This window comes from Argopecten irradians, chromosome 6 (genome assembly GCF_041381155.1).
Source record: "Argopecten irradians isolate NY chromosome 6, Ai_NY, whole genome shotgun sequence".
NCBI classification, from domain to species: domain Eukaryota; kingdom Metazoa; phylum Mollusca; class Bivalvia; order Pectinida; family Pectinidae; genus Argopecten; species Argopecten irradians.
In genome coordinates, this window is record NC_091139.1 from 43,911,584 (window position 1) to 43,936,557 (window position 24,974).

General features: G+C 37.5%; 3 protein-coding genes across 11 annotated transcripts in view; 2 read left to right on the plus strand and 1 right to left on the minus strand.

Moving 5' to 3' along the window:
- Positions 1-3,763, plus strand: part of LOC138325999 (uncharacterized) — a 33,771-nt gene extending 30,008 nt beyond the window's left edge. For all 5 annotated transcript variants that reach the window (XM_069272070.1, XM_069272069.1, XM_069272066.1 and 2 more), the window contains one exon: positions 3,401-3,763. Coding sequence is in view for 4 of the 5 variants with exons in the window: in XM_069272069.1 (XP_069128170.1) it covers positions 3,401-3,465 (65 nt within the window). In the remaining variant the exon portion in view is untranslated. The remainder of the gene's footprint in view (positions 1-3,400) is intronic.
- Positions 3,764-4,824: 1,061 nt separating this feature from the next.
- On the plus strand, positions 4,825-7,898 carry LOC138325998 (uncharacterized). The gene is made up of 3 exons (XM_069272064.1): positions 4,825-5,957; positions 6,138-6,341; positions 6,654-7,898. The coding sequence occupies exons 1-3, from the start codon at positions 5,675-5,677 to the stop codon at positions 7,259-7,261; spliced, it is 1,095 nt and encodes a 364-aa protein (XP_069128165.1). The 5' UTR covers positions 4,825-5,674; the 3' UTR covers positions 7,262-7,898.
- A 10,651-nt stretch (positions 7,899-18,549) lies between these two features.
- LOC138326000 (prostaglandin E2 receptor EP2 subtype-like) overlaps positions 18,550-24,974 on the minus strand; it is a 49,518-nt gene continuing 43,093 nt past the window's right edge. For all 5 annotated transcript variants that reach the window (XM_069272075.1, XM_069272073.1, XM_069272071.1 and 2 more), the window contains exon 3: positions 18,550-20,773. In XM_069272075.1, coding sequence (XP_069128176.1) covers positions 20,135-20,773 — 639 coding nt within the window. In that variant the 3' untranslated portion in view covers positions 18,550-20,134. The remainder of the gene's footprint in view (positions 20,774-24,974) is intronic.

Consider the following 24,974-nt stretch of genomic DNA (forward strand, 5'->3'; position numbering starts at 1 on the left):
TACATTCTCTCCTGGTGAATATTGGTGTCCTCCTCTACCCCATAGATCACGATATTACATTCTCTCCTGGTGAATATTGGTGTCCTCCTCTACCCCATAGATCACGATATTACATTCTCTCCTGGTGAATATTGGTGTCCTTCTCCTCTACCCCATAGATCACGATATTACATTCTCTCCTGGTGAATATTGGTGTCCTCCTCTACCCCATAGATCACGATATTACATTCTCTCCTGGTGAATATTGGTGTCCTCCTCTACCCCATAGATCACGATATTACATTCTCTCCTGGTGAATATTGGTGTCCTTCTCTCCTCTACCCCATAGATCACGATATTACATTCTCTCCTGGTGAATATTGGTGTCCTTCTCCTCTACCCCATAGATCACGATATTACATTCTCTCCTGGTGAATATTGGTGTCCTCCTCTACCCCATAGATCACGATATTACATTCTCTCCTGGCGGATATTGGTGTCCTCCTCTACCCCATAGATCACGATATTACATTCTCTCCTGGTGAATATTGGTGTCCTTCTCCTCTACCCCATAGATCACGATATTACATTCTCTCCTGGTGAATATTGGTGTCCTCCTCTACCCCATAGATCACGATATTACATTCTCTCCTGGTGAATATTGGTGTCCTCCTCTACCCCATAGATCACGATATTACATTCTCTCCTGGTGAATATTGGTGTCCTTCTCCTCTACCCCATAGATCACGATATTACATTCTCTCCTGGTGAATATTGGTGTCCTTCTCCTCTACCCCATAGATCACGATATTACATTCTCTCCTGGTGAATATTGGTGTCCTTCTCCTCTACCCCATAGATCACGATATTACATTCTCTCCTGGTGAATATTGGTGTCCTCCTCCTCTACCCCATAGATCACGATATTACATTCTCTCCTGGTGAATATTGGTGTCCTTCTCCTCTACCCCATAGATCACGATATTACATTCTCTCCTGGTGAATATTGGTGTCCTTCTCCTCTACCCCATAGATCACGATATTACATTCTCTCCTGGTGAATATTGGTGTCCTCCTCTACCCCATAGATCACGATATTACATTCTCTCCTGGTGAATATTGGTGTCCTCCTCTACCCCATAGATCACGATATTACATTCTCTCCTGGTGAATATTGGTGTCCTCCTCCTACCCCATAGATCACGATATTACATTCTCTCCTGGCGAATATTGGTGTCCTTCTCCTCTACCCCATAGATCACGATATTACATTCTCTCCTGGTGAATATTGGTGTCCTTCTCCTCTACCCCATAGATCACGATATTACATTCTCTCCTGGTGAATATTGGTGTCCTCCTCTACCCCATAGATCACGATATTACATTCTCTCCTGGTGAATATTGGTGTCCTTCTCCTCTACCCCATAGATCACGATATTACATTCTCTCCTGGTGAATATTGGTGTCCTCCTCTACCCCATAGATCACGATATTACATTCTCTCCTGGCGAATATTGGTGTCCTCCTCTACCCCATAGATCACGATATTACATTCTCTCCTGGCGAATATTGGTGTCCTTCTCCTCTACCCCATAGATCACGATATTACATTCTCTCCTGGCGGAATATTGGTGTCCTCCTCTACCCCATAGATCACGATATTACATTCTCTCCTGGTGGAATATTGGTGTCCTCCTCTACCCCATAGATCACGATATTACATTCTCTCCTGGGGAATATTGGTGTCCTCCTCTACCCCATAGATCACGATATTACATTCTCTCCTGGTGAATATTGGTGTCCTTCTCCTCTACCCCATAGATCACGATATTACATTCTCTCCTGGTGGATATTGGTGTCCTCCTCTACCCCATAGATCACGATATTACATTCTCTCCTGGTGAATATTGGTGTCCTTCTCCTCTACCCCATAGATCACGATATGACATTCTCTCCTGGTGAATATTGGTGTCCTCCTCTACCCCATAGATCACGATATTACATTCTCTCCTGGTGAATATTGGTGTCCTTCTCCTCTACCCCATAGATCACGATATTACATTCTCTCCTGGTGAATATTGGTGTGCCTCTCCTCTACCCCATAGATCACGATATTACATTCTCTCCTGGTGAATATTGGTGTCCCTCCTCTACCCCATAGATCACGATATTACACGATATAGATCACGATTACATTCTCTCCTGGTGGATATTGATGTCCTTCTCCTCTACCCCATAGATCACGATATTACATTCTCTCCTGGTGAATATTGGTGTCCTTCTCCTCTACCACATAGATCACGATATTACATTCTCTCCTGGTGAATATTGGTGTCCTCCTCTACCCCATAGATCACGATATGACATTCTCTCCTGGTGAATATTGGTGTCCTTCTCCTCTACCCATAGATCACGATATTACATTCTCTCCTGGCGAATATTGGTGTCCTCCTCTACCCCATAGATCACGATATGACATTCTCTCCTGGTGAATATTGGTGTCCTTCTCCTCTACCCCATAGATCACGATATGACATTCTCTCCTGGTGGATATTGGTGTCCTCCTCTACCCCTTAGATCACGATATTACATTCTCTCCTGGCGAATATTGGTGTCCTCCTCTACCCCATAGATCACGATATTACATTCTCTCCTGGTGAATATTGGTGTCCTCCTCTACCCCATAGATCACGATATTACATTCTCTCCTGGTGAATATTGGTGTCCTCCTCTACCCCATAGATCACGATATTACATTCTCTCCTGGTGAATATTGGTGTCCTCCTCTACCCCATAGATCACGATATTACATTCTCTCCTGGTGAATATTGGTGTCCTCCTCTACCCCATAGATCACGATATTACATTCTCTCCTGGTGAATATTGGTGTCCTTCTCCTCTACCCCATAGATCACGATATTACATTCTCTCCTGGTGAATATTGGTGTCCTCCTCTACCCCTTAGATCACGATATTACATTCTCTCCTGGCGAATATTGGTGTCCTTCTCCTCTACCCCATAGATCACGATATTTCATTCTCTCCTGGTGAATATTGGTGTCCTCCTCTACCCCATTGATCACGATATTACATTCTCGTGTCTTCTGGAGTCTTTTTCTTTACGCTGCTGCGGGTTTTGATCCTTTCCCCTTTCCTCAACTATGATTTTTCTCACCATTTCCTCGTCACATTTAGGACGAAGGCGGAAACATAAGACGACCCGCGTTATGAAAATTAACATTTTATTTATTTTAATTAAATTGTTCAGGAGATGATAATCAGTGTAATATTAACGCTAAGTTAATAACTTTTGCGACTCTACAAAATTTTCGAACTCGTTTTACATTCCCATTTTAAAAATTAAAAGCCGTTTCAGAAAGGTAGTGGGACTTTAATCTCGTACGTCATGTTTACATTTCAGCCTCGGATACATATATAGATCCTGCCCCACCTGTACAGACACAGACGGCACAGACGGACTGCTGATGTCCACGAGATGACGTCATGGTGTGTGCACGTGCATGTGTGCAAGTGCGTGCGTATGTGTACAAGCATGCGTGTGTATGTGTATGACTGTGTGTGTGTATGCTTACAGGTGTGCGTGCGTATATGATTATGTATAAACGATCGTCATGTTCTTTGAAATATTTGAATTGCATGTCAATCAAGTGTATTTTACATATTCTACATTTCAACATTAAATGTTTATATTTTATGTCGCAAACTAAAAAACTCAACAATTTCAATGTCTTTCGTGAAGAAATAAAATGATAAATATTATGTACTGACTGTTTTGTTCTTGTTTTGAAAAGGTTCTGTAAACTTATACTAAGTTACGTAACAATGGGATAGAAAACAGCAGCAGACAACCTCGATACTCTAGGGGTTAATATCACTGTCGATACGTCAGTGATCATGATAGTAACCCCTGTTACATCGAGGATGAGCAGCAAATCGCAGCAAGAAATAGATACTTCCTCTCTTTTTAGACATCAAAGGAGGGAGTTAGAAAAGGTGATGAGATGTTAACAAGTAACACATTCTGTACATTCAGTAGTTCTTCAAGTACTACGAGGATATTGATGCACATTAAAAAGTGGAAAACCACTCCAAATATATACTGTTTAACGTTATGTTCATGGCATGGGCATTTTCAAAATCATAATGGTACACTGAAAACAGGGAACAGGGTATCTGGTCCTAAATGAAGTAAAGACAAATTAGGATTTTTTACCAATGAGCAGTAAAACATTTCTTAACCCCTTTTAAAATGCAAATTTTTGTATTTTCGATACAGCGTTGTTGCTAAAATATCATTGATTATTTCAATTACAATGTAGGTCAGTCGGAGCAAACTGTTTGGTCTTATTGAATTAAGGTCCATGGTCGAATTTACTTTTGTTTTTTGTTTAAGGGGTAATAATTCAATTTTGCTTGTTACAAGCATTTTCATTGGCTTAGAAATTTACTTTATCAGCCCATAAAGGAAAAAATGGCGTCGCCGTTTATGACGTTGCTTCTGATTGGCTGAGATGACGGCGTAATGATTTCATAGACAAAAGAGTCCCAAAATGAATTTTAAGTATTGAAGAGATTATCTTTATTAAATTGAATTATAAGGATTAATTTGAATAGATTTTTTATGTTATGAAGATATAACACAAAAATCTGAGTGTACTCTCATCATAAACCGCTGCGGTTTATTTAGAGTACACTCAGATTTTTGTGTTAAATCTCCATAACATAAAAAATATATTCAAATTAATCCTTAAATAATACTTAAAAAAATAATAATCATCAGTTCATGTTGCAGATTGAAAACAAATAAACACCAGCACAGTGCTATTATGTGAGAAAAAAAACCCCACAAAAGTAACATAAAAGACTTTTATGTGAAATCTCTGTCAAAAATGTGGAAAATAGGGATATGCGTAGCATACAAAATGTATGTGCCTATTCTGATAGAATATAATGGGATGATTGAATGTACTTTTTATTACTTTTAAGGAAAATAATGGCTTTTTTATTAGTATTCTGCGCAATCAGTCATGCTTATTAGACAACAGTTTGGAACATACTGTTTTACATTGTTTGTCTTGTGTATAGTGCCTTTGACTCGCAAAAGCTTAAGTTCAAATCAAGCACCCTGCCATGTGTTTTTATTCCAACTATTTCAATGCTGGTACAGTGTATGAAAACCTATTTTCAACAAAATTCTGTATTAGAAATTAAGAGTTAGGTCCTAAGTAATTTGACATAAATTTTCGACAATCAAAATAGAATAATTTGAATGATATGAGATCATAATATAAACATAGAGCAAATATTGGTTTGTTTGTGTTATGAATGAAATCTGCCGTACTTAAAAGGCACTGGGGTTGGGGGGGGTGTGAATAGACTGCATACAAGTAGAATTAATTTTCTAAAATATCAAACCTGAGGGAAAAATTCAGCAAATGTGAATAAAAATCTTAAGGATGCCAAAAGCGAAAGCTTAAATAAGGTAGACATTGATTTAAAAAAAAAAAAAAAAAGACAAAAAATCGATCATGTCCGGTCATTCTCCTTTACTTTCCCGTTCCTGTCATTACCCCGCGCCCTACTTTCACTTTGAGCAATAGCGGCCTCCATAAAAGTTGATGCTCAGGAAGCGTTGCAAGATCTGATAGAGAAGAATGCCGAATCGGTAGAAGTGATGACATTACGAATAGTATTTTGCAACCCGATCGGAGGTGATTTATTTTCATCAGCTGTCGTAACGACCCAAGAAAAACTGAGTTCATTGAGTGATTATCCATGTCAACGGACCAACTTACTGAAATTCAAGCATCTGTGGGATATCTCGAAACTTCATAATCTATCATGTGTGCAGGAATATCAGGATCGAGACCAAGACAGTTCTACCAAGCGGATAAAGCTCGAAGGTCCTCATAAATACGAACTGGCAGCATTCAGGGCGCTGGAAGCATATGTCAATGGTAATACATCATGTACATTGTATACTGTTTAGTGTATGTAGACAATTTTATATGGCGATGTATAATGTAGTACAGTTACCTTTTGTTCATGATGTATAGTGACTTTTTGTTTCAAAATGTGCTATTTTAAGACAGTAATATACTCTGACAACTAGATAATCATATGATTTTCTCTTTCAGATTTTGCTTATCATCAAAAACGTCTTGAGAATGTGTTCCATCGCTGTAAAAATTTGGAGAAATCGGTTGTCATTAAGGTTTTATACACACATTTGTTTGGGCCACTCGGTAAAGGAAACTGTGATGTTGGTAGCCACATAAAAGGAGAATACAAATGTAGCTGTGGTTGTGGAAGGGAGATCAAAACAGGAGACACAGGACTTGGTATGAATTTTAATCTCCCACAAATCTACTGGGAAAATAATCACAATATCATCATTGCTTCAGCATAATTATTTTTTTACAAGTTATTTGTATTTTCTTTAGCTTGAATTATTTATTTCTTTTAATTATCTTCCATTTGGAGCTGATTATCCAATAGATACATATTACGCTGTGTACTGATAGTGTGGGTGATGCCTCCCCCATTTATTACTACTGTAATATTGTCAAATATGATATAAGCAATCTGATAAACACTGTATATGATGGTTATGTTATGTGATTTATGTACTTGTTTATTACTCATTTTTACAGGGACATTTTCTACTTGGCATGGCTTTATTGACATGATAATACAAGAAAAAATCCCTGTGTCAGTTTTGGGTATGGACATGAAATCGGCTGTTCAAGGAAATAACGCAGAAGAACAGGAATTTTGTTTCCATGGAAATAATAAAGAATCTGAGCCATATCCTTGTGTCCATGATAAGAACCTCTTTGGGTTTAATCATTTGTTTGCTGAAACCATCACTAATGCTTTTGCCCGGACTAACATGAGTGAAAGCCTTCATAGCTTACCGATCCCAGCTTTTGGTTGTACACCCACCCAAATATTTGTTTATTTATACGACTGTAAAAATGACATTCTACTGAAGAAGACTGTACCTGTACATCTCTTGACTAAAAAAGATGGCATCTCCGCAGTAATTATGATATGGTTGTATATTAATTTTGATTTATTTATGCGAAGAAATGTAACTGATATCAATACACATCCTGATTTATCAGAATATCAGGCTCAGTTTTATTCCTCAGATGAAAACATAGAGAGGCTATACTCTAAGGTTCGGGCCGGACTTACAGGAAGTAGACATCAGGACCAGCCCATGCTGACCGGTGTTGTGAGAATTGATAAAGAATAACGTGTGATCAGAGCTCTGGAGTTTGATGAGAAATTGTGTAACAAATTGGAAAGAAATCCATTTGGCAGTAGAAGAGGTCCTTAATTTATTACATTGTCTTTATTTAGAGGTCATGACAATGTAATATTTAGGGATCCAGGACTTTGATTTTAAGTTAAACAATTTAAAAAATTTTGGACAAATATTGTTTAAGATTATTATACAAACTGATTAAAATATATTTAAAGCTGTTTCTCGAAATTGTGTCAAATGGTTGTATATATTTTTAAGATTATTTTGTAAACTGATTCCAAGAGCATTAATTAATTTAGAACGAATCCATAAAAAGTTGAATGCCACGCAAGAGTATTATTTTTTTGTCCATATAATATGGATACAATTTATAAGTAAGAGTTTCCTCCCTTGTACCCCATTGAATGAGACCCTCCTGGGGACTGGGGGAGGGATAGGCTGGCAAATTCATACTCTTTTTAAATTAATGTGTTTCTAATGTCTGTAAATAGCAGCTAGTTTTATTGTATAACAGAATATACATGTAGTTCATTGGTTCGCCACTATTTCTATTTTTCTGTAGGCCATACTGACTTTGTTACATTTGATCAACCAGGTGGAAAATAGTTTGATACAGTTTACCAAAATGTCAATACATGCACATATTTTTCTAGGTGTGGAAAGGAGATTACATTATGGATAAATTAAATATGCTTTTTTTAAGATGAAATTCTGCACATATTGAATTTTACATGTGTGGTTTTGCAAAAGTAGTCACATCCCTATATACACCCAGTTCTGGAGCAGTTTTATTGTGGAAAATAGTTCTTAAAATTTGCACTAAATTAAAAAAAAACAGAATCGTTACAGTAGTATTCAAAATGTAATTTATTTAAATTCAGTTACTACTAATTTTTTATTATTAATTTTTTTTCTAAAAATAAATTCACACAGAAATTCTAAAAAAATAATACTTTTTCCATTTTTAAAAACGTGGTTATTAGGAAATGCGGAACATTTAACATTTAATGTTAAAATGGTAAGTTTAGACTTAGCCAATTACAGATGCGTTACAAAAAATTACGTTATTTTTGATTGGCTAATCAACAATTAAAGCCTAAGACTTTTTTATGGTCCTGGGGCCAGGTTTATTGGCATTTCCCTGGGATGAGCCTATAGGAATTAAGTAAATATACAAATGTAGATTTCGTCGTGTTTTTCATTAAATTGCGTCCTTTAATTTAAAAACCAAAACTGCTTTTTATGGTACTACATATGTAGTCTACCGTTCGTAATTGCAAACTTGTACTTGTAAGAATTTGTACTTATGGTGGTCATATGAAATATAATGAAAAGTAAATAGGCAAAACTAAATGATCAACTTTAACCAAAAGGTCGCAAGTATTTTTTTCAGTTTCATTTTGATGACAGAAATAATTAATTTATCCGCAACGCTTTTACGGGAAATTGAATTATAAACTTACAATGGTTTGATTCGCCCTTTTGTGAATTGCTTATGATGTCTGAAAGGTCACGATCTGTGTGAAAACACGTGGATATGATGGTTCTCATGGTATGACAAGCTCGCGCCTGGTCCGAATTAATCCTGGCCCTGCAGATAACTAGGAATAATTTTGATATGGGTATAGTGTATGCAGCGCTAGCAAGAGAAACAATTGCAATGTAATCGGGAATTGTCGGCCTTTTCCGTAAAAGATTGTACGTAACGGACCGGGAACTAATGACAACATGTTTTACTAGAAATTCTGTTTTTGTATCTTATTTCAATCTATCCCGGACTTGAGAAATTCGACTTTTAACATCTGTAGAAAGTTTTGATTCACCTGAAGATATTACAAATCTTCCGCAGACATCTTACATCCGTGTGTTAGATACCTCAGTAGTATCGCTTTCATTAAATGGACCACAGATGCTGATAAATGTATTTGGACTTATCAAGACATTCTGGGATCTCCCGGTCGTAAATAGGCCAGTAACCTACCACTGTTGTCTTTGATGGAAAACACGAACGTAAACTCGTCTCGCCTTTCACAATGAAAAACAGTAGATAAACCATCTGACTCTGATTTGTGTTCCGTTTTCACCAATGAAAATGATGAAGAAGAAACAAGTGTAAATAAGTACTACATTAGTTGACTATCTTTGAATCAATAAGTACTACATTAGTTGACTATCACTGACGCTATACAGCGAAGAATCCTTCATTACATCTATCTTGTGTCGTAACTATCTTTTAGACCATTAATATAGATGCTATAACATTTTAATTGTTCCAGAGAAAAATTGATTGGCACCACACAAAGTTGTACAAATTGGTTTATCAGAATCCCGACAAAAAGTACACTGATAGAATCAATATTGAGAGCTTTAAAATTGCTTCTTAATCTTCTTGTTAGACAAATTGTACCCATTTGTACTTTAAGAGCAGATACACTTTTTACGGAATCAATTTTCACGTTACTCTTTGAAAAAGTTAATTCTTATTTTAATTGATGCGTTATTAAGTCTTGCATTTTGGAAGGCTGTGGCATATATGTTTGTTTTTCAGCGAATCCTTGGGTTTGTTTTATGGAAGGCTTCCTATATTCGTGTGTGTTATGGAAGGCTGTGTATGTTGTGTGTTTTGGTATGTTGTGTTTTTGGAAGGCTGTGGTATATTGTGTGTGAAGGCTGTGGTATATTGTGTGTTTGGAAGGCTGTGGTATATATGTTGTGTGTTTTGAAGGCTGTGGTATGTTGTGTGTTTGGAAGGCTGTGTGTTATGGAAGGCTGTGGTATATGTTGTGTGTTATTGGAAGGCTGTGGTATGTTGTGTGTTTTGGAAGGCTGTGGTATATTGTGTGTTTGGAAGCTGGTATATTGTGTGTTATGGAAGGCTTTGGTATATTGTGTGTTATGGAAGGCTGTGGTATATTGTGTGTTTATGGAAGGCTGTGGTATATTGTGTGTTATGGAAGGCTGTGTTGTTGTGTGTTATGGAAGGCTGTGGTATGTTGTGTGTTTTGGAAGGCTGTGGTAATTGTGTGTTATGGAAGGCTGTGGTATGTTGTGTGTTTTGGAAGGCTGTGGTATATTGTGTGTTTTGGAAGGCTGTGGTATATTGTGTGTTTTGGAAGGCTGTGGTATATTGTGTGTTTTGGAAGGCTGTGGTATATTGTGTGTTATGGAAGGCTGTGGTATGTTGTGTGTTATGGAAGGCTGTGGTATATTGTGTGTTATGGAAGGCTGTGGTATATTGTGTGTTTTGGAAGGCTGTGGTATATTGTGTGTTTTGGAAGGCTGTGGTATGTTGTGTGTTTTGGAAGGCTGTGGTATATTGTGTGTTTGGAAGGCTGTGGTATATTGTGTGTTTTGGAAGGCTGTGGTATATTGTGTGTTATGGAAGGCTGTGGTATTTTGTGTTTTGGAAGGCTGTGTATATTTGTGTGTTTTGGAAGGCTGTGGTTATATTGTGTGTTATGGAAGGCTGTGGTATGTTGTGTGTTTTGGAAGTCTGTGGTATATTGTGTGTTTTGGAAGGCTGTGGTATGTTGTGTGTTTTGGAAGGCTGTGGTATATTGTGTGTTTTGGAAGGCTGTGGTATGTTGTGTGTTTTGGAAGGCTGAGGTCTGGTTATTGGAAGGCTGTGGTATGTTGTGTGTTATGGAAGGCTGTGGTATATTGTGTGTTATGGAAGGCTGTGGTATATTGTGTGTTATGGAAGGCTGTGGTATTTGTGTGTTTGGAAGGCTGTGGTATATTGTGTGTTATGGAAGGCTGTGGTATGTTGTGTGTTTATGGAAGGCTGTGGTATGTTGTGTGTTTATGGAAGGCTGTGGTATTGTTGTGTGTTATGGAAGGCTGTGGTATATTGTGTGTTATGGAAGGCTGTGGTATATTGTGTGTTTTGGAAGGCTGTGGTATATTGTGTGTTTTGGAAGGCTGTGGTATGTTGTGTGTTTTGGAAGGCTGTGGTATATTGTGTGTTTTGGAAGGCTGTGGTATGTTGTGTGTTTTGGAAGGCTGTGGTATGTTGTGTGTTATGGAAGGCTGTGGTATGTTGTGTGTTATGGAAGGCTGTGGTATATTGTGTGTTTTGGAAGGCTGTGGTATATTGTGTGTTTTGGAAGGCTGTGGTATATTGTGTGTTTTGGAAGGCTGTGGTATGTTGTGTGTTTTGGAAGGCTGTGGTATATTGTGTGTTATGGAAGGCTGTGGTATATTGTGTGTTATGGAAGGCTGTGGTATATTGTGTGTTATGGAAGGCTGTGGTATGTTGTGTGTTTTGGAAGGCTGTGGTATATTGTGTGTTTTGGAAGGCTGTGGTATATTGTGTGTTATGGAAGGCTGTGGTATGTTGTGTGTTATGGAAGGCTGTGGTATATTGTGTGTTATGGAAGGCTGGTGTTTGTGGAAGGCTGTGGTATATTGTGTGTTTTGGAAGGCTGTGGTATATGTTGTGTGTTTTGGAAGGCTGTGGTATATTGTGTGTTTTGGAAGGCTGTGGTATATTGTGTGTTATGGAAGGCTGTGGTATATTGTGTGTTTTGGAAGGCTGTGGTATTTTGTGTGTTATGGAAGGCTGTGGTATGTTGTGTGTTTTGGAAGGCTGTGGTATATTGTGTGTTTTGGAAGGCTGTGGTATTTGTGTGTTATGGAAGGCTGTGTGTATGTGTTTGTGTTTGGAAGGCTGTGGTATATTGTGTGTTATGGAAGGCTGTGGTATATTGTGTGTTATGGAAGGCTGTGGTATGTTGTGTGTTATGGAAGGCTGTATGATATGTGTGTTATGGAAGGCTGTGGTATTTGTGTGTTTGGAAGGCTGTGTATGTTTGTGTGTTATGGAAGGCTGTGGTATATTGTGTGTTATGGAAGGCTGTGGTATGTTGTGTGTTTTGGAAGGCTGTGGTATATATTGTGTGTTTTGGAAGGCTGTGGTATGTTGTGTGTTTTGGAAGGCTGTGGTATATTGTGTGTTATGGAAGGCTGTGGTATATTGTGTGTTTTGGAAGGCTGTGGTATATTGTGTGTTTTGGAAGGCTGTGGTATGTTGTGTGTTTTGGAAGGCTGTGGTATGTTGTGTGTTATGGAAGGCTGTGGTATGTTGTGTGTTTTGGAAGGCTGTGGTATATTGTGTGTTATGGAAGGCTGTGGTATATTGTGTGTTTTGGAAGGCTGTGGTATATTGTGTGTTTTGGAAGGCTGTGGTATATTGTGTGTTTGGAAGGCTGTGTATATTGTGTGTTTGGAAGGCTGTGGTATATTGTGTGTTTTGGAAGGCTGTGGTATATTGTGTGTGTTTATGGAAGGCTGTGGATGTTGTTGTGTTTTGGAAGGCTGTGGTATTGTGTGTTTTGGAAGGCTGTGGTATGTTGTGTGTTATGGAAGGCTGTGGTATGTTGTGTGTTTTGGAAGGCTGTGGTATATTGTGTGTTTTGGAAGGCTGTGGTATGTTGTGTGTTTTGGAAGGCTGTGGTATGTTGTGTGTTATGGAAGGCTGTGGTATATTGTGTGTTATGGAAGGCTGTGGTATATTGTGTGTTTTGGAAGGCTGTGGTATGTTGTGTGTTTTGGAAGGCTGTGGTATATTGTGTGTTTTGGAAGGCTGTGGTATGCTGCTGTTGTATGTTGTGTGTTTTGGAAGGCTGTGGTATGTTGTGTGTTTTGGAAGGCTGTGGTATGTTGTGTGTTATGGAAGGCTGTGGTATATTGTGTGTTTTGGAAGGCTGTGGTATATTGTGTGTTTTGGAAGGCTGTGGTATGTTTGTGTTGTGTTTTGGAAGGCTTTGGTATATTGTGTGTTTTGGAAGGCTGTGGTATATTCGTGTGTTATGGAAGGCTGTGTTATATTTGTGTGTTTTGGAAGGCTGTGGTATATTGTGTGTTTTGGAAGGCTGTGGTATATTCGTGTGTTATGGAAGGCTGTGATATATTCATGTGTGTGTTTTGGAAGGCTGTGGTATATTGTGTGTTATGGAAGGCTGTGGTATATTTGTGTGTTTTATGGAAGGCTGTTATATGTTTTTGTGTGTTTGGAAGGCTGTGGTATGTTGTGTGTTATGGAAGGCTGTGGTATATTCGTGTGTTATGGAAGGCTGTGTGTTATATTTGTGTGTTTTGGAAGGCTGTGGTATATTGTGTGTTTTGGAAGGCTGTGGTATATTGTGTGTTATGGAAGGCTGTGGTATATTGTGTGTTATGGAAGGCTGTGGTATGTTGTGTGTTTTGGAAGGCTGTGGTATGTTGTGTGTTTTGGAAGGCTGTGGTATGTTGTGTGTTTTGGAAGGCTGTGGTATATTGTGTGTTATGGAAGGCTGTGGTATGTTGTGTGTTTTGGAAGGCTGTGGTATATTGTGTGTTATGGAAGGCTGTGGTATATTGTGTGTTATGGAAGGCTGTGGTATAATCGTGTGTTTTGGAAGGTGTGTATGTTGTGTGTTTGGAAGGCTGTGGTATGTTGTGTTGTGTTTTGGAAGGCTGTGGTATATTGTGTGTTTTTGGAAGGCTGTGGTATATTTGTGTTGTTTGGAAGGCTGTGGTTATATTGTGTGTTTTGGAAGGCTGTGGTAATTTGTGTGTTTTGGAAGGCTGTGGTATATATTGTGTGTTTTGGAAGGCTGTGGTATGTTGTGTGTTTTGGAAGGCTGTGGTATATTTTCGTGTGTTTTGGAAGGCTGTGGTATATTGTGTGTTTTGGAAGGCTGTGGTATATTCGTGTGTTATGGAAGGCTGTGGTATATTGTGTGTTATGGAAGGCTGTGGTATGTTGTGTGTTATGGAAGGCTGTGGTATATTGTGTGTTATGGAAGGCTGTGGTATATTGTGTGTTTTGGAAGGCTGTGGTATATTGTGTGTTATGGAAGGCTGTGGTATGTTGTGTGTTATGGAAGGCTGTGGTATATTGTGTGTTATGGAAGGCTGTGGTATGTTGTGTGTTTTGGAAGGCTGTGGTATGTTGTGTGTTATGGAAGGCTGTGGTATATTGTGTGTTATGGAAGGCTGTGGTATGTTGTGTGTTATGGAAGGCTGTGGTATGTTGTGTGTTTTGGAAGGCTGTGGTATGTTGTGTGTTATGGAAGGCTGTGGTATATTGTGTGTTTATGGAAGGCTGTGGTATTGTGTGTTTGGAAGGCTGTGTATGTTTGTGTTTGGAAGGCTGTGGTATGTTGTGTGTTTTGGAAGGCTGTGGTATATTGTGTGTTATGGAAGGCTGTGGTATGTTGTGTGTTATGGAAGGCTGTGGTATGTTGTGTGTTTTGGAAGGCTGTGGTATGTTGTGTGTTTTGGAAGGCTGTGGTATGTTGTGTGTTATGGAAGGCTGTGGTATGTTGTGTGTTATGGAAGGCTGTGGTATGTTGTGTGTTTTGGAAGGCTGTGGTATGTTGTGTGTTTTGGAAGGCTGTGGTATGTTGTGTGTTTTGGAAGGCTGTGGTATGTTGTGTGTTTTGGAAGGCTGTGGTATGTTGTGTGTTTTGGAAGGCTGTGGTATGTTGTGTGTTTTGGAAGGCTGTGGTATGTTGTGTGTTTTGGAAGGCTGTGGTATGTTGTGTGTTTTGGAAGGCTTGTGGTATGTTGTGTGTTTTGGAAGGCTGTGGTATGTTGTGTGTTTTGGAAGGCTGTGGTATGTTGTGTGTGTTTGGAAGGCTGTGGTATGTTGTGTGTTTTGGAAGGCTGTGGTATGTTGTGTTTTGGAAGGCTGTGGTGAGGTATGGTATGTTGTGTGTTTTGGAAGGCTGTGGTATGTTGTGTGTTATGGAAGGCTGTGGTATGTGTGGATTTGTGTGTTATGGAAGGCTGTGGTATGTTGTGTGTTATGGAAGGCTGTGGTATGTTGTGTGTTTTGGAAGGCTGTGGTATGTTGTGTGTTTTGGAAGGCTGTGGTATATGTTGTGTTTTGGAAGGCTGTGGTATGTTGTGTGTTTGGAAGGCTGTGGTATGTTGTGTGTTTTGGAAGGCTGTGGTATGTTGTGTGTTATGGAAGGCTGTGGTATGTTGTGTGTTATGGAAGGCTGTGGTATGTTGTGTGTTATGGAAGGCTGTGGTATGTTGTGTGTTATGGAAGGCTGTGATATGTTATGTGTTTTGGAAGTCTGTGGTATGTTGTGTGTTATGGAAGGCTGTTGTATGTTGTGTGTTTTTGAAAGCTGTTGTATATTGTGTGTTATGGAAGGCTGTGGTATATTCGTGTTGTGCCTTTATGTTATAGTGGAACTGTTGCCATTTTTATAGTGCTATCTCACCGAAGCATGTTGTCAAAGACACCGAACCAGCACATCCCATCCGGTCAAGACAATCTGACAACGTGCGAACCAGACGTTCCTCTCTCTTCATTCTGAGCACTATGCAGGATTAAAAACTTTCATTTTTAAAGAATATGGTGTGTCACGGCCAGGGGAGAGAGCCCAGAGCCTCTCAAGGGCGGGCGCTCAACTGAGGGCCAAAAGTAAGGCGGTGTCAAGGGATACGTTAGGAAGAAGCCAGTTAGGAAGAAGAGACAAGATAGTATATCCTACACTTAACATTTCCCCTAAATATCTACTTTAGGTTCTCATATAAACTAAATAACACATCCGGACACAATAATTGGACGAGCCTGCTCGCTGACGGCCACTATAGAAGTGAGGCGGTGTCATGGGAGACGTTCCGAAGGAGTCAGTTAGGAGGAAGAGAAAAGAATTATCCGAAAAGTCACCTTTAATAATCATGCAATAGGGGTCAGCGTGCACAAATCGTACGCCCTACCTGCAGGAATATATCGCTGGAGACCCATCTTAGACTGCCATACAAAGTAGGACAATGTAATACAATGGACTACGAGTCTCTGATGATGACTTAGCTATGATACTGCAATTCAAACAAAAGTTAAACCTACATGGACTGAACCTGTATTATTCGTTTGCCGAGAACGGAGCCTATTGGTATGTTGTTATGACATAATGCTACAACTGGAATGTATTTCGAAAATGCTTGAAGAAAAATCTAAATGTTTAAAAAAATAAAAACATAAAAAAACTCTCCTGTTGTCCTTTACAGCTGTTGTTTGGAGGAAACCAGCCCATCGATAACGATAGCCATCTTTCCATTCCGTGGTGGGTGTTCACTTACACATGCACGTGTGTTCGTTGTTTTGATATGTAAAAATAGAACCATCACTGACATATACCAATTTATGATATGACTAAGTAAGCGTAGTCAGTGAGTGCACTCGACTGTGGTATAACGTATTCTAGCTATGAACCACTCAAATACACAAGTTTACGTTGCAGAGTATTCTGATAGCCTTATCACTCCTCCTTTCGTCCACTCTCAGAACATCTTTATACGTCAAGCTCATGTCTGTTTTATAATGCGTTTTTCCCTCGATGTTACTATCAGTAATATATTCACCGACTTGTCGAGATAACGGTGACATCACCAAGATGTAGCTACTCGTAACAACGGCGTATTTCAGTGTCACTGGTACTAGTACGGGGGCACGTCAGAGATGTTTTTGGGGAAAATAAAACGGTTTTATGAACACAGTTAAAATTAATGTTTTGTAAGGATTCAGAGAAACTCTTGGCCAATATCTACACATATCCACCTTCACTTTAATTAAACAGATTTTATTTGAAACATTCACACAACTTATTCCTACCAGATATATTTGTAGTTTTTGTACCTCATTTCACAAGGGCTATTTATAGAGTGTTGAAGATGTTACATTTACTGTCATCCTTGTTGTCTGAGTTACTAATCCTATCACAATTTGTTTCTTTTGTGGCTGTGGCTGTAATATTGTAGCTCTAAAGTCTTCTAGACAGAAAACGATGTCGTCTGTAGACCAAAAGCTATAATAGACCGGATACGTACAATGTATATTCGTTCTACTAGAGGTTGTTCAGTTTGAATTTGAAAAAAAACCCCATTAAACTTTCCTACTGTTACCATTGAGCTTTGTTTTATACTTTAGTCATTTACATTTTTTGCGGTTGGTTAACGTTTCTTGACGTTTAAGTTTCAAGTCGTGTTGTGTCCCATAGTTCTGTTGCTATCCTCCAATTAAAACAGCTGAGATATATATACTGTTCGACAGAGTGTGCAACATCCTTTCTCATAATTTCCCTTACTTCTATAGATACGATAGTGTTAAATTCCATGGTGTCATTCTCTGTTACTATAGACTACAACTTGTTCATGAAGTCCTAGTTTCATGAACATTCCTTAACTTTAAGGAATTCCTTAACTTGATTTCCCCATAGAAAATCATTACAAAAGAAAGGAAAAATCATAAGTTACGGAGCCTTCCTTAAAATCTGTAATGTTTTCCGATGGAGAATTTTAAGTTAAGGGATTCCTTCAATTTAAGGAATGTTCGTGAAACTGGGCCCTGATGCTGTTTAGAATCATGTATTCGCGAGTGTTTAGTTTCGAGATTTGTATGTGTAACATTCCGCGATAGACATACCTTTTACTAGTATCTTGTAGCATCATATAGTTTCTTAGTTAGACAAATACACGAGGAATTTTCCGCGATAAAAAGTACGCTCCCTCGCGTGAATTTCTACGTTCACAGTATTGTAATCCGTTTTGATGTCTTATTTATTGCTAGAGTATGAGATGTAACTTCATATGTACGCGCGATCTTTGCTGACTGTTGCAAACATAATGACTTTCACCAGACATTCTACATCTGACAACGTCGATCATGTGATTTTCTTTTGCTGTACATTGTGTATATCGATGTATGCAAATATCAGACATTCGTCGTTGGATTGTTTTTTCTTTGTCTTCTGTATGTATGATTAAAGCAATAAGTATATCGATAAGGAAAAAACAATGCAATACAGGCGAACACTACCAGATCATTGTCACTAGGGATGGAGTAATAGTAAGTAATTAGCATCGTAAAGCAAAAATATTGTTTACAATAAGAATGATAAGTATAAGATAAATGTATATATATACGTTATAATTACATATAATCTAAACCCAGCTAGTTGGTCTCTATACACGCGTTTAGTTGATTCAATTTAATTTGTAGTTTTACCCTCAGAATCTACAACGTAAATACATGTGTGGATGAAATACAGACCATGGCACGTTATCTTTTAACATGCATTACATAATTTCATTATCTGACTTTCAAAATCCACAAGATGCCAACGTTTTAGTAACTTCAAGTCGCCCTATTAGACGATTTAGAGATAGAGTTTTCCTCCGTCTCCAATGGCAACATAACGTCCCCTGTTTGTGTTTCGTTTTCAACATCACCATGGCTTTGTCTAAAGTGTCAAAAACAATTATTAACAATATAGCAGAAAACAACAAATTTATTTAACAAAAGATAACAACTTTTACATATACGAAAATTAATGATGCATTCTTATAGCTTAACTACGGGGAATACACAAATACATAGACAGCTAACAAATATAGACAAATAAATATTATCTAGCATTTTTTTTCTACCTCTTTAATAATAACAGTTTCAAGGCATCCATTAGAAACATCTTCCAACATTAATGGCAATATCAATATCTTTATGTTGGCTTTAATTAATGTTTGCAGTAACATCGACATACATTATCCAGCACTTTCAATGCATTTAGCCACAGTTTTAACTTTTCAATTTTAAAATAAACTTTCATTTGTAAACACAATACTAAATGTTCTTAATATCATTACATTTACTAAACTTATTTTGACATAAACAACAGAAACACATTATCCAATACTTTTACAGATATTGATCCTTCAACATTAACCGCATTATCTTATTTAAATCGTTATCTTTACTTTAATGGATTTTTACATAAACATCAAAACCCATTATCCAGCACTGGTATTTTGTTTTCTATCTCTCTCACTCATTCGAGGCATTGGTTAACAAATCGTTCAACGTTAACGACACTTACAATTTAATATCATTGGTTTGCTTAAAATAAATGCTGATAAAATATGAAAATATAGTAAGTAACTGTTCCTGCATTTTCTGAGCCCTGACTTTATCAAGTAACTTATTATTTCAAAATGAATGAAAATACTTCTAAAACAGGTTCAATAGATTGAAACATTCAATATATATGTTCACATATATACAAATGTAGGAAGGTGATTCTTTATTTGATCACGTGATCGCTGGAATGACCTTATTACTTTGTATAATTCGTGTTTATAAAATTATCATCTTGTCTACATAATATCATCATCAGAATTATATTTTTAACAAAATAAACGACAGTTTTGCGTAAATGATAAACAGCCATGATGATTTTTTCCTTGGAATGACCTTGATTTCAAAAGTCCATGGTCAGTACTTCTGCTGATAAAAACACTGGCTTAAAACAAATAAATTGTCTTTCCGACGACCGATCAGATTTTATAAACTAAACAGTCTGGCTCGGCTTAAATGGTAAACACAAGATAATAACATTAGCCATGTTTTATTTTCACTTCATTTGAAATCACTGATCCATGTAATCAGTCCTAATGACACTACTACACTTACAATGTAGGCTAAAGACGTCGGAGTTTTCCGTGTTACCATCAGTGAGACAAATCAACAGGTATGGTAACAATGTAGGCTAAAGACGTCGGAGTTTTCCGTGTTACCATCAGTGAGACAAATCTACAGGTATGGTAACAATGTAGGCTAAAGACGTCGGAGTTTTCCGTGTTACCATCAGTGAGACAAATCTACAGGTATGGTAACAATGTAGGCTAAAGACGTCGGAGTTTTCCGTGTTACCATCAGTGAGACAAATCAACAGGTATGGTAACAATGTAGGCTAAAGACGTCGGAGTTTTCCGTGTTACCATCAGTGAGACAAATCAACAGGTATGTTTTCAATACAAATGCCATATGAATATCTATGATGATAATTACTTTGTAAACATTCACTATAAGAATTCTTCCTGTCTTAAAACATGTATATTATTCGGGAGGCTATATAGCCGTTTAGTCCGAGGTCTTCCTGTGGAGTGTTCAACAGACATTCGTCTGGGTGATGAATGTTTTTTCCGTTTTTCGGAATTAAATAAATTCCTAAAACACGCCATTTCTTCACGGAAAACATCCGAGTCACTGTCACTGATCAGCACTGGACGACTGTTGTCGGCGGAAATTGATCGTAAGTATTTCCTCTGTGGCTTTGGTTGTTCTGTTTCACATTCTTGAATAAGATTCGATGTGCTACCAAGAGTTTCTTGACTTCCGGAGGAGTCACTTCCGGTTTCTACTCGGTGTAATTGTGTGTCGACGTCACCCGCCGCTGATTTTAACACATAGGTTTTACCCATTTCTGCATCTTTGTTTTCGTGCGGATAATCGTGCTGTTTGGACGATATGAAACTATTTGAACCTCCACAAGCATAGCAGATTTTCAATTTGATATTGTTTAAGATTTTCAATAGCTGTGCCCTGCGTAGTAATATGTACAGCCAAGGATCGAGGATTTGGTTGATGGCGAGCAGACGGAGAACGATCAGATCTACTTTGTGGTTGGTTATCCCGGTCACTTGGTTCACAATGATGTTTACCTGTAAAAATACAGAAAACACATTAACGATCAGTCATTTATAAACAACACTCGTAAGTATAATGTATAATACCCACGCGGGAGTATATTGTTCCTGCATCCCATACGCCAAATGATACACTGTATTGCGATAGTAAGCGAGGCTTGTTAGTAGTACACCTGTAGCAATAACCTAAGGATACCAGATGTTACTATTGGCAATACACAAGGGCATGGACTGGCCATCTTTAAGTCATGGCCTGTTTTAGTATTATCTTCAATAGTTCTTATTGAATGCTAATACAATTTGAAACGTAAATAGGGCAGCATGAAGGACACTTTCTAAGAACTAAGAATCATAATAGGACAATGTCATATGTTTTTATTATACCCCATGTGAAAACATCATCTCCCAATAACAATTTAATTACATGGTTTAGTGTTTTTCCGTGCATAGTTATTGGCTATTTCTGTAGTTGTTTATATTCGACTTTTATGGATATTTCTTTGTCTTTATAATGTTAACTGCTGTATGTTGTTTTCCTAGGTACCCATCGCTCCTTTCCTCCTTTTATTGCGGCTGTCTGTACAACTATTCTACATTCCTATTTGCTATATAGAATTATGTATGTGTTATTACGCCAGTGAAGTAATAATAAAGCGTCATGGTTGCAATCACACCCACCTACATGTACATGTATTCATTACCGGTGATCATAGTTTCCCAATATGCTGCACATGTTTGGGTTGTCAGTTTGCCATTAAAATTTGACTTAATTTCTACGATGACGTGTATGTTTACGAATTTGCCGTTAAAAGTAGGACAACGTTTGGCAATGTTGCATTTATGATTGCCAGTTTGCCATTGAGACTATGCCGAATCTCATCAACTTTGTTTAACTCACTGTTAGTTTGCCATTGAGAATAACTCACTGTTAGTTTGCCATTGAGAATAACTCACTGTTAGTTTGCCATTGAGAATAACTCACTGTTAGTTTGCCATTGAGAATAACTCACTGTTAGTTTGCCATTGAGACTATGCCGAATCTCATTAACTTTGTTTAACTCACTGTTAGTTTGCCATTGAGAATAACTCACTGTTAGTTTGCCATTGAGACTTGCCCACATCCATGTTTAACTGAGTGCCAGTTCGCCAGTTAGAGTCCAATCCTACAGTGTTGTGTTTGTAATAACGATTATATTTCAATACCTCACGTCAAGCCTCCGTCAAAATAGGTAATTATTCGGTATCGTTACGGCGGATCAGCGTTAATCTTATCTCCAACATCCAAGGTAGCCTGGTACATCTGTCTATAACGTTATCAATGTATTGCTAACCCAGATAAGGTACTACCATCAAACGCTGTAGTGGGAAATTCTTTATACATTTGAAAAATTCCTGATAATCGTTAAGATATTAAAGTGATACCTTTGATTTTAAACCGCGTAGTGCCCTTCTGATTTTGGTAATAAAACCTTACTATTCCTGGCCACTTTGATATTTTCCACATTTCTGGTTCTCGATTAGTGTTCTAAATGTTTCCTCATGTTGGACTCAACTGTTTTTACTTTAATTCAGTATTTTCTGGGCTCGTTTTAACATTTATCGATATTTATAACCATATCATACCCGCCACAATATATTTCTAACCGTATGTTATACGAGGGTCCCGTACACATTTTTAACCTTTAGTCCAATACTTCTAAATTTACTTTATCCATATTTATAAAATGTTTCGCCCTCAATACTCGATAACGTATGGTATACCGTCTATGATAACCATTTTTATGCCCGACTCAACGTATTTTCTAATCTTTTGAGTATTCACTGCAGTATGTTTCTAATATTTTTGTATCCACTTAAAGGTATTTCTATTTTTGTACTATCTTCAATGTTCTAACCCATTGTTACTTCAATGAACATATTTCTGACCATAGAAAACCAATATTTTACCATATATGTAATACGTCGACACCCGTACATGACATTGTATGACTATGTTCTAGCATACAATTTCAAATGCAATATATTTTATACACTTATTTAATGTTGTATCAAGCCTCTTTTTGTTTTCACATTTTATCCATTGCTTACTATGCAACATAAGATTTAATATCATTATATAATTATTTGTAATTTGTCTATCAATTTTGAAATTAATAAGATAATTTTAATAAATTATATTTGCTACTGTCATTGTGATGTCGAATTAAATTTAAGAACGCTTTCTTCCCGTAAACGTCAGGTCATCAAAAATTGTATTTTATAACAGTCGGGCGATACAAAACTTGTCAGAACTTCATAAGCTGTCTTCATATACTACACAATGATGGACACTACTTATTTGTTCATTTCTAATATCTATCAATAAACTGTCAAAGAGAACATTTTTATCCATCTAGATCTCAGACAAACGAAACGTGTGATTCCTTAATTATGGAACTGGAATGAATTAAAAAGTGAATCATTTTCTTTTAAAATGTTCACAAAATTAGCACTGAATAGACGTCTTTGGAGATAGTGAAAAAGGCTTTGCCTGATGCCAAACCCAATTGCCTTTTTTAAAATCATTAATTATATGGACGTCACTCAAGCATACAGAGGACTGATTATTAAAGTCGGTACAACGATATGTAGTAATAGACTGTCATGTAAGTGTTACAGCAGTAACTAGTAAATCCTTCATCACTAGAGTCAGTGGCACCTGATCATGAAGGGGGCAACCAAGCGATCAACTGTATACAATAAGGGGATGGGTTTCAAATTTAATTTGTGAGTTTAATCTCACATAAAATACTTTTGTCACACAAAGGATACTGATATCAAATACCAAATACTAAACCATTAACTAATTAAAACTCGATCGCAGTTCTAGGAATATATAACACCGTACTCCGGAACAGCAAGCGACCTCTGTATCATATATTGTACCTGCACCACAAATCTAGGTATATATAATAATATAATTAGGTTTCAGGTTAATTCTATTACGTAAGGAATATCTATAAGTAGCATTAGACACCTGAGTGTGTAATCTAATTAATATGTTAATTCCTCCCAATTATCCAATACTTCGCTCGTTCCACTTACTCCTGCCAATTTACACTTAGTATTCTGCTGAAAAGTTAATTATTTTACACGTCAAATGTGCAATCGTTATAACAGCTACACTTTACTTAGTCGTTTACCTAACACAATCTGTGTTTAAGTCGTTTTAGAAAACACCGAAATGATGATCACTTGAAAACAGATCTTTCTGGAAATACACAAAGGATACTTTGATGCGTCTTTAGGGCGTAAAGGAAGTTTGTTTATCATGGTTTTCCATTATCACTTGGTCTGGCCGAAAGGACTCTTTCCCCACGAAGAAAATTAACACTTTATGTAAAGTGATTTAGCACATGTCCCTACTTCTAGCGAGGATCATATCGTCATTTAACTTAAATTCTCTCAAGTAGTGTTGGAATAGCCGCATTATTGTAAAAGCCTTAAATGAATTCTAGAGATGTAGAGTAGACATGATATGTCTGTTCGTTCTGGCATGTGAATATTAATGAAAATATAAACTTGTGTACAAATTTATTATCATGTAAATCTTATCTATATAATGAGTAACTGTATATTGTGTAAGGTAATCCTAGATCCTTAGTCTGATATATATATATGGTGTTATCTATTGTTATACTGTTATCTATTGTTATATTGTTGTCTACTGTTATATTGTTTTATTATATGACTGGTGCTTTTGCTGCATTTTGATTGGCCAAAACGTTTCTCAGAAGTATTCATCAACTGCGATATCAACCACGAAATCGGCGGCGAAAAGCACGCGAGGTTACTGGACTCAGTCCAGATACCTCTCGCGAGTCCAGTAACTTGTGTCAAAAATAGATCGAGGAAAACTCCCTTGAGATGTGACGTCATAATCACTTTTGACGTCAAGTCGTACCCAAATATAGCGTAACAGGAGTTTCCCTCATTCAATGACGTCGGGATAATCTATTGTGACGTCATTATTATAGTCGGCAACATATATGGCGGAAGGCAGCAAGTTTACTGCGATCAACGGTGATCAACTACAAACTTCAATTTATGGAAAACGTTCAAGAATGCCAGACGGGCTGCAGTTGATACAATATTCCGGTTTTACCAGTCTACACCGTTAGCAAGAAGCATTTTGATGTTTACCATATACTGTACATGTAATTGTTAAACTTTTGTA

Excerpts from the sequence above, each read along its gene's own strand:
- LOC138325998 (XM_069272064.1), top strand. The coding sequence starts at position 5,675 with ATGACATTACGAATAGTATTTTGCAACCCGATCGGAGGTGATTTATTT. Across the intron at positions 5,958-6,137 it reads GCTGGAAGCATATGTCAATG|ATTTTGCTTATCATCAAAAA; the intron begins GTAATACATCAT and ends TTTCTCTTTCAG. Across the intron at positions 6,342-6,653 it reads AACAGGAGACACAGGACTTG|GGACATTTTCTACTTGGCAT; the intron begins GTATGAATTTTA and ends TCATTTTTACAG.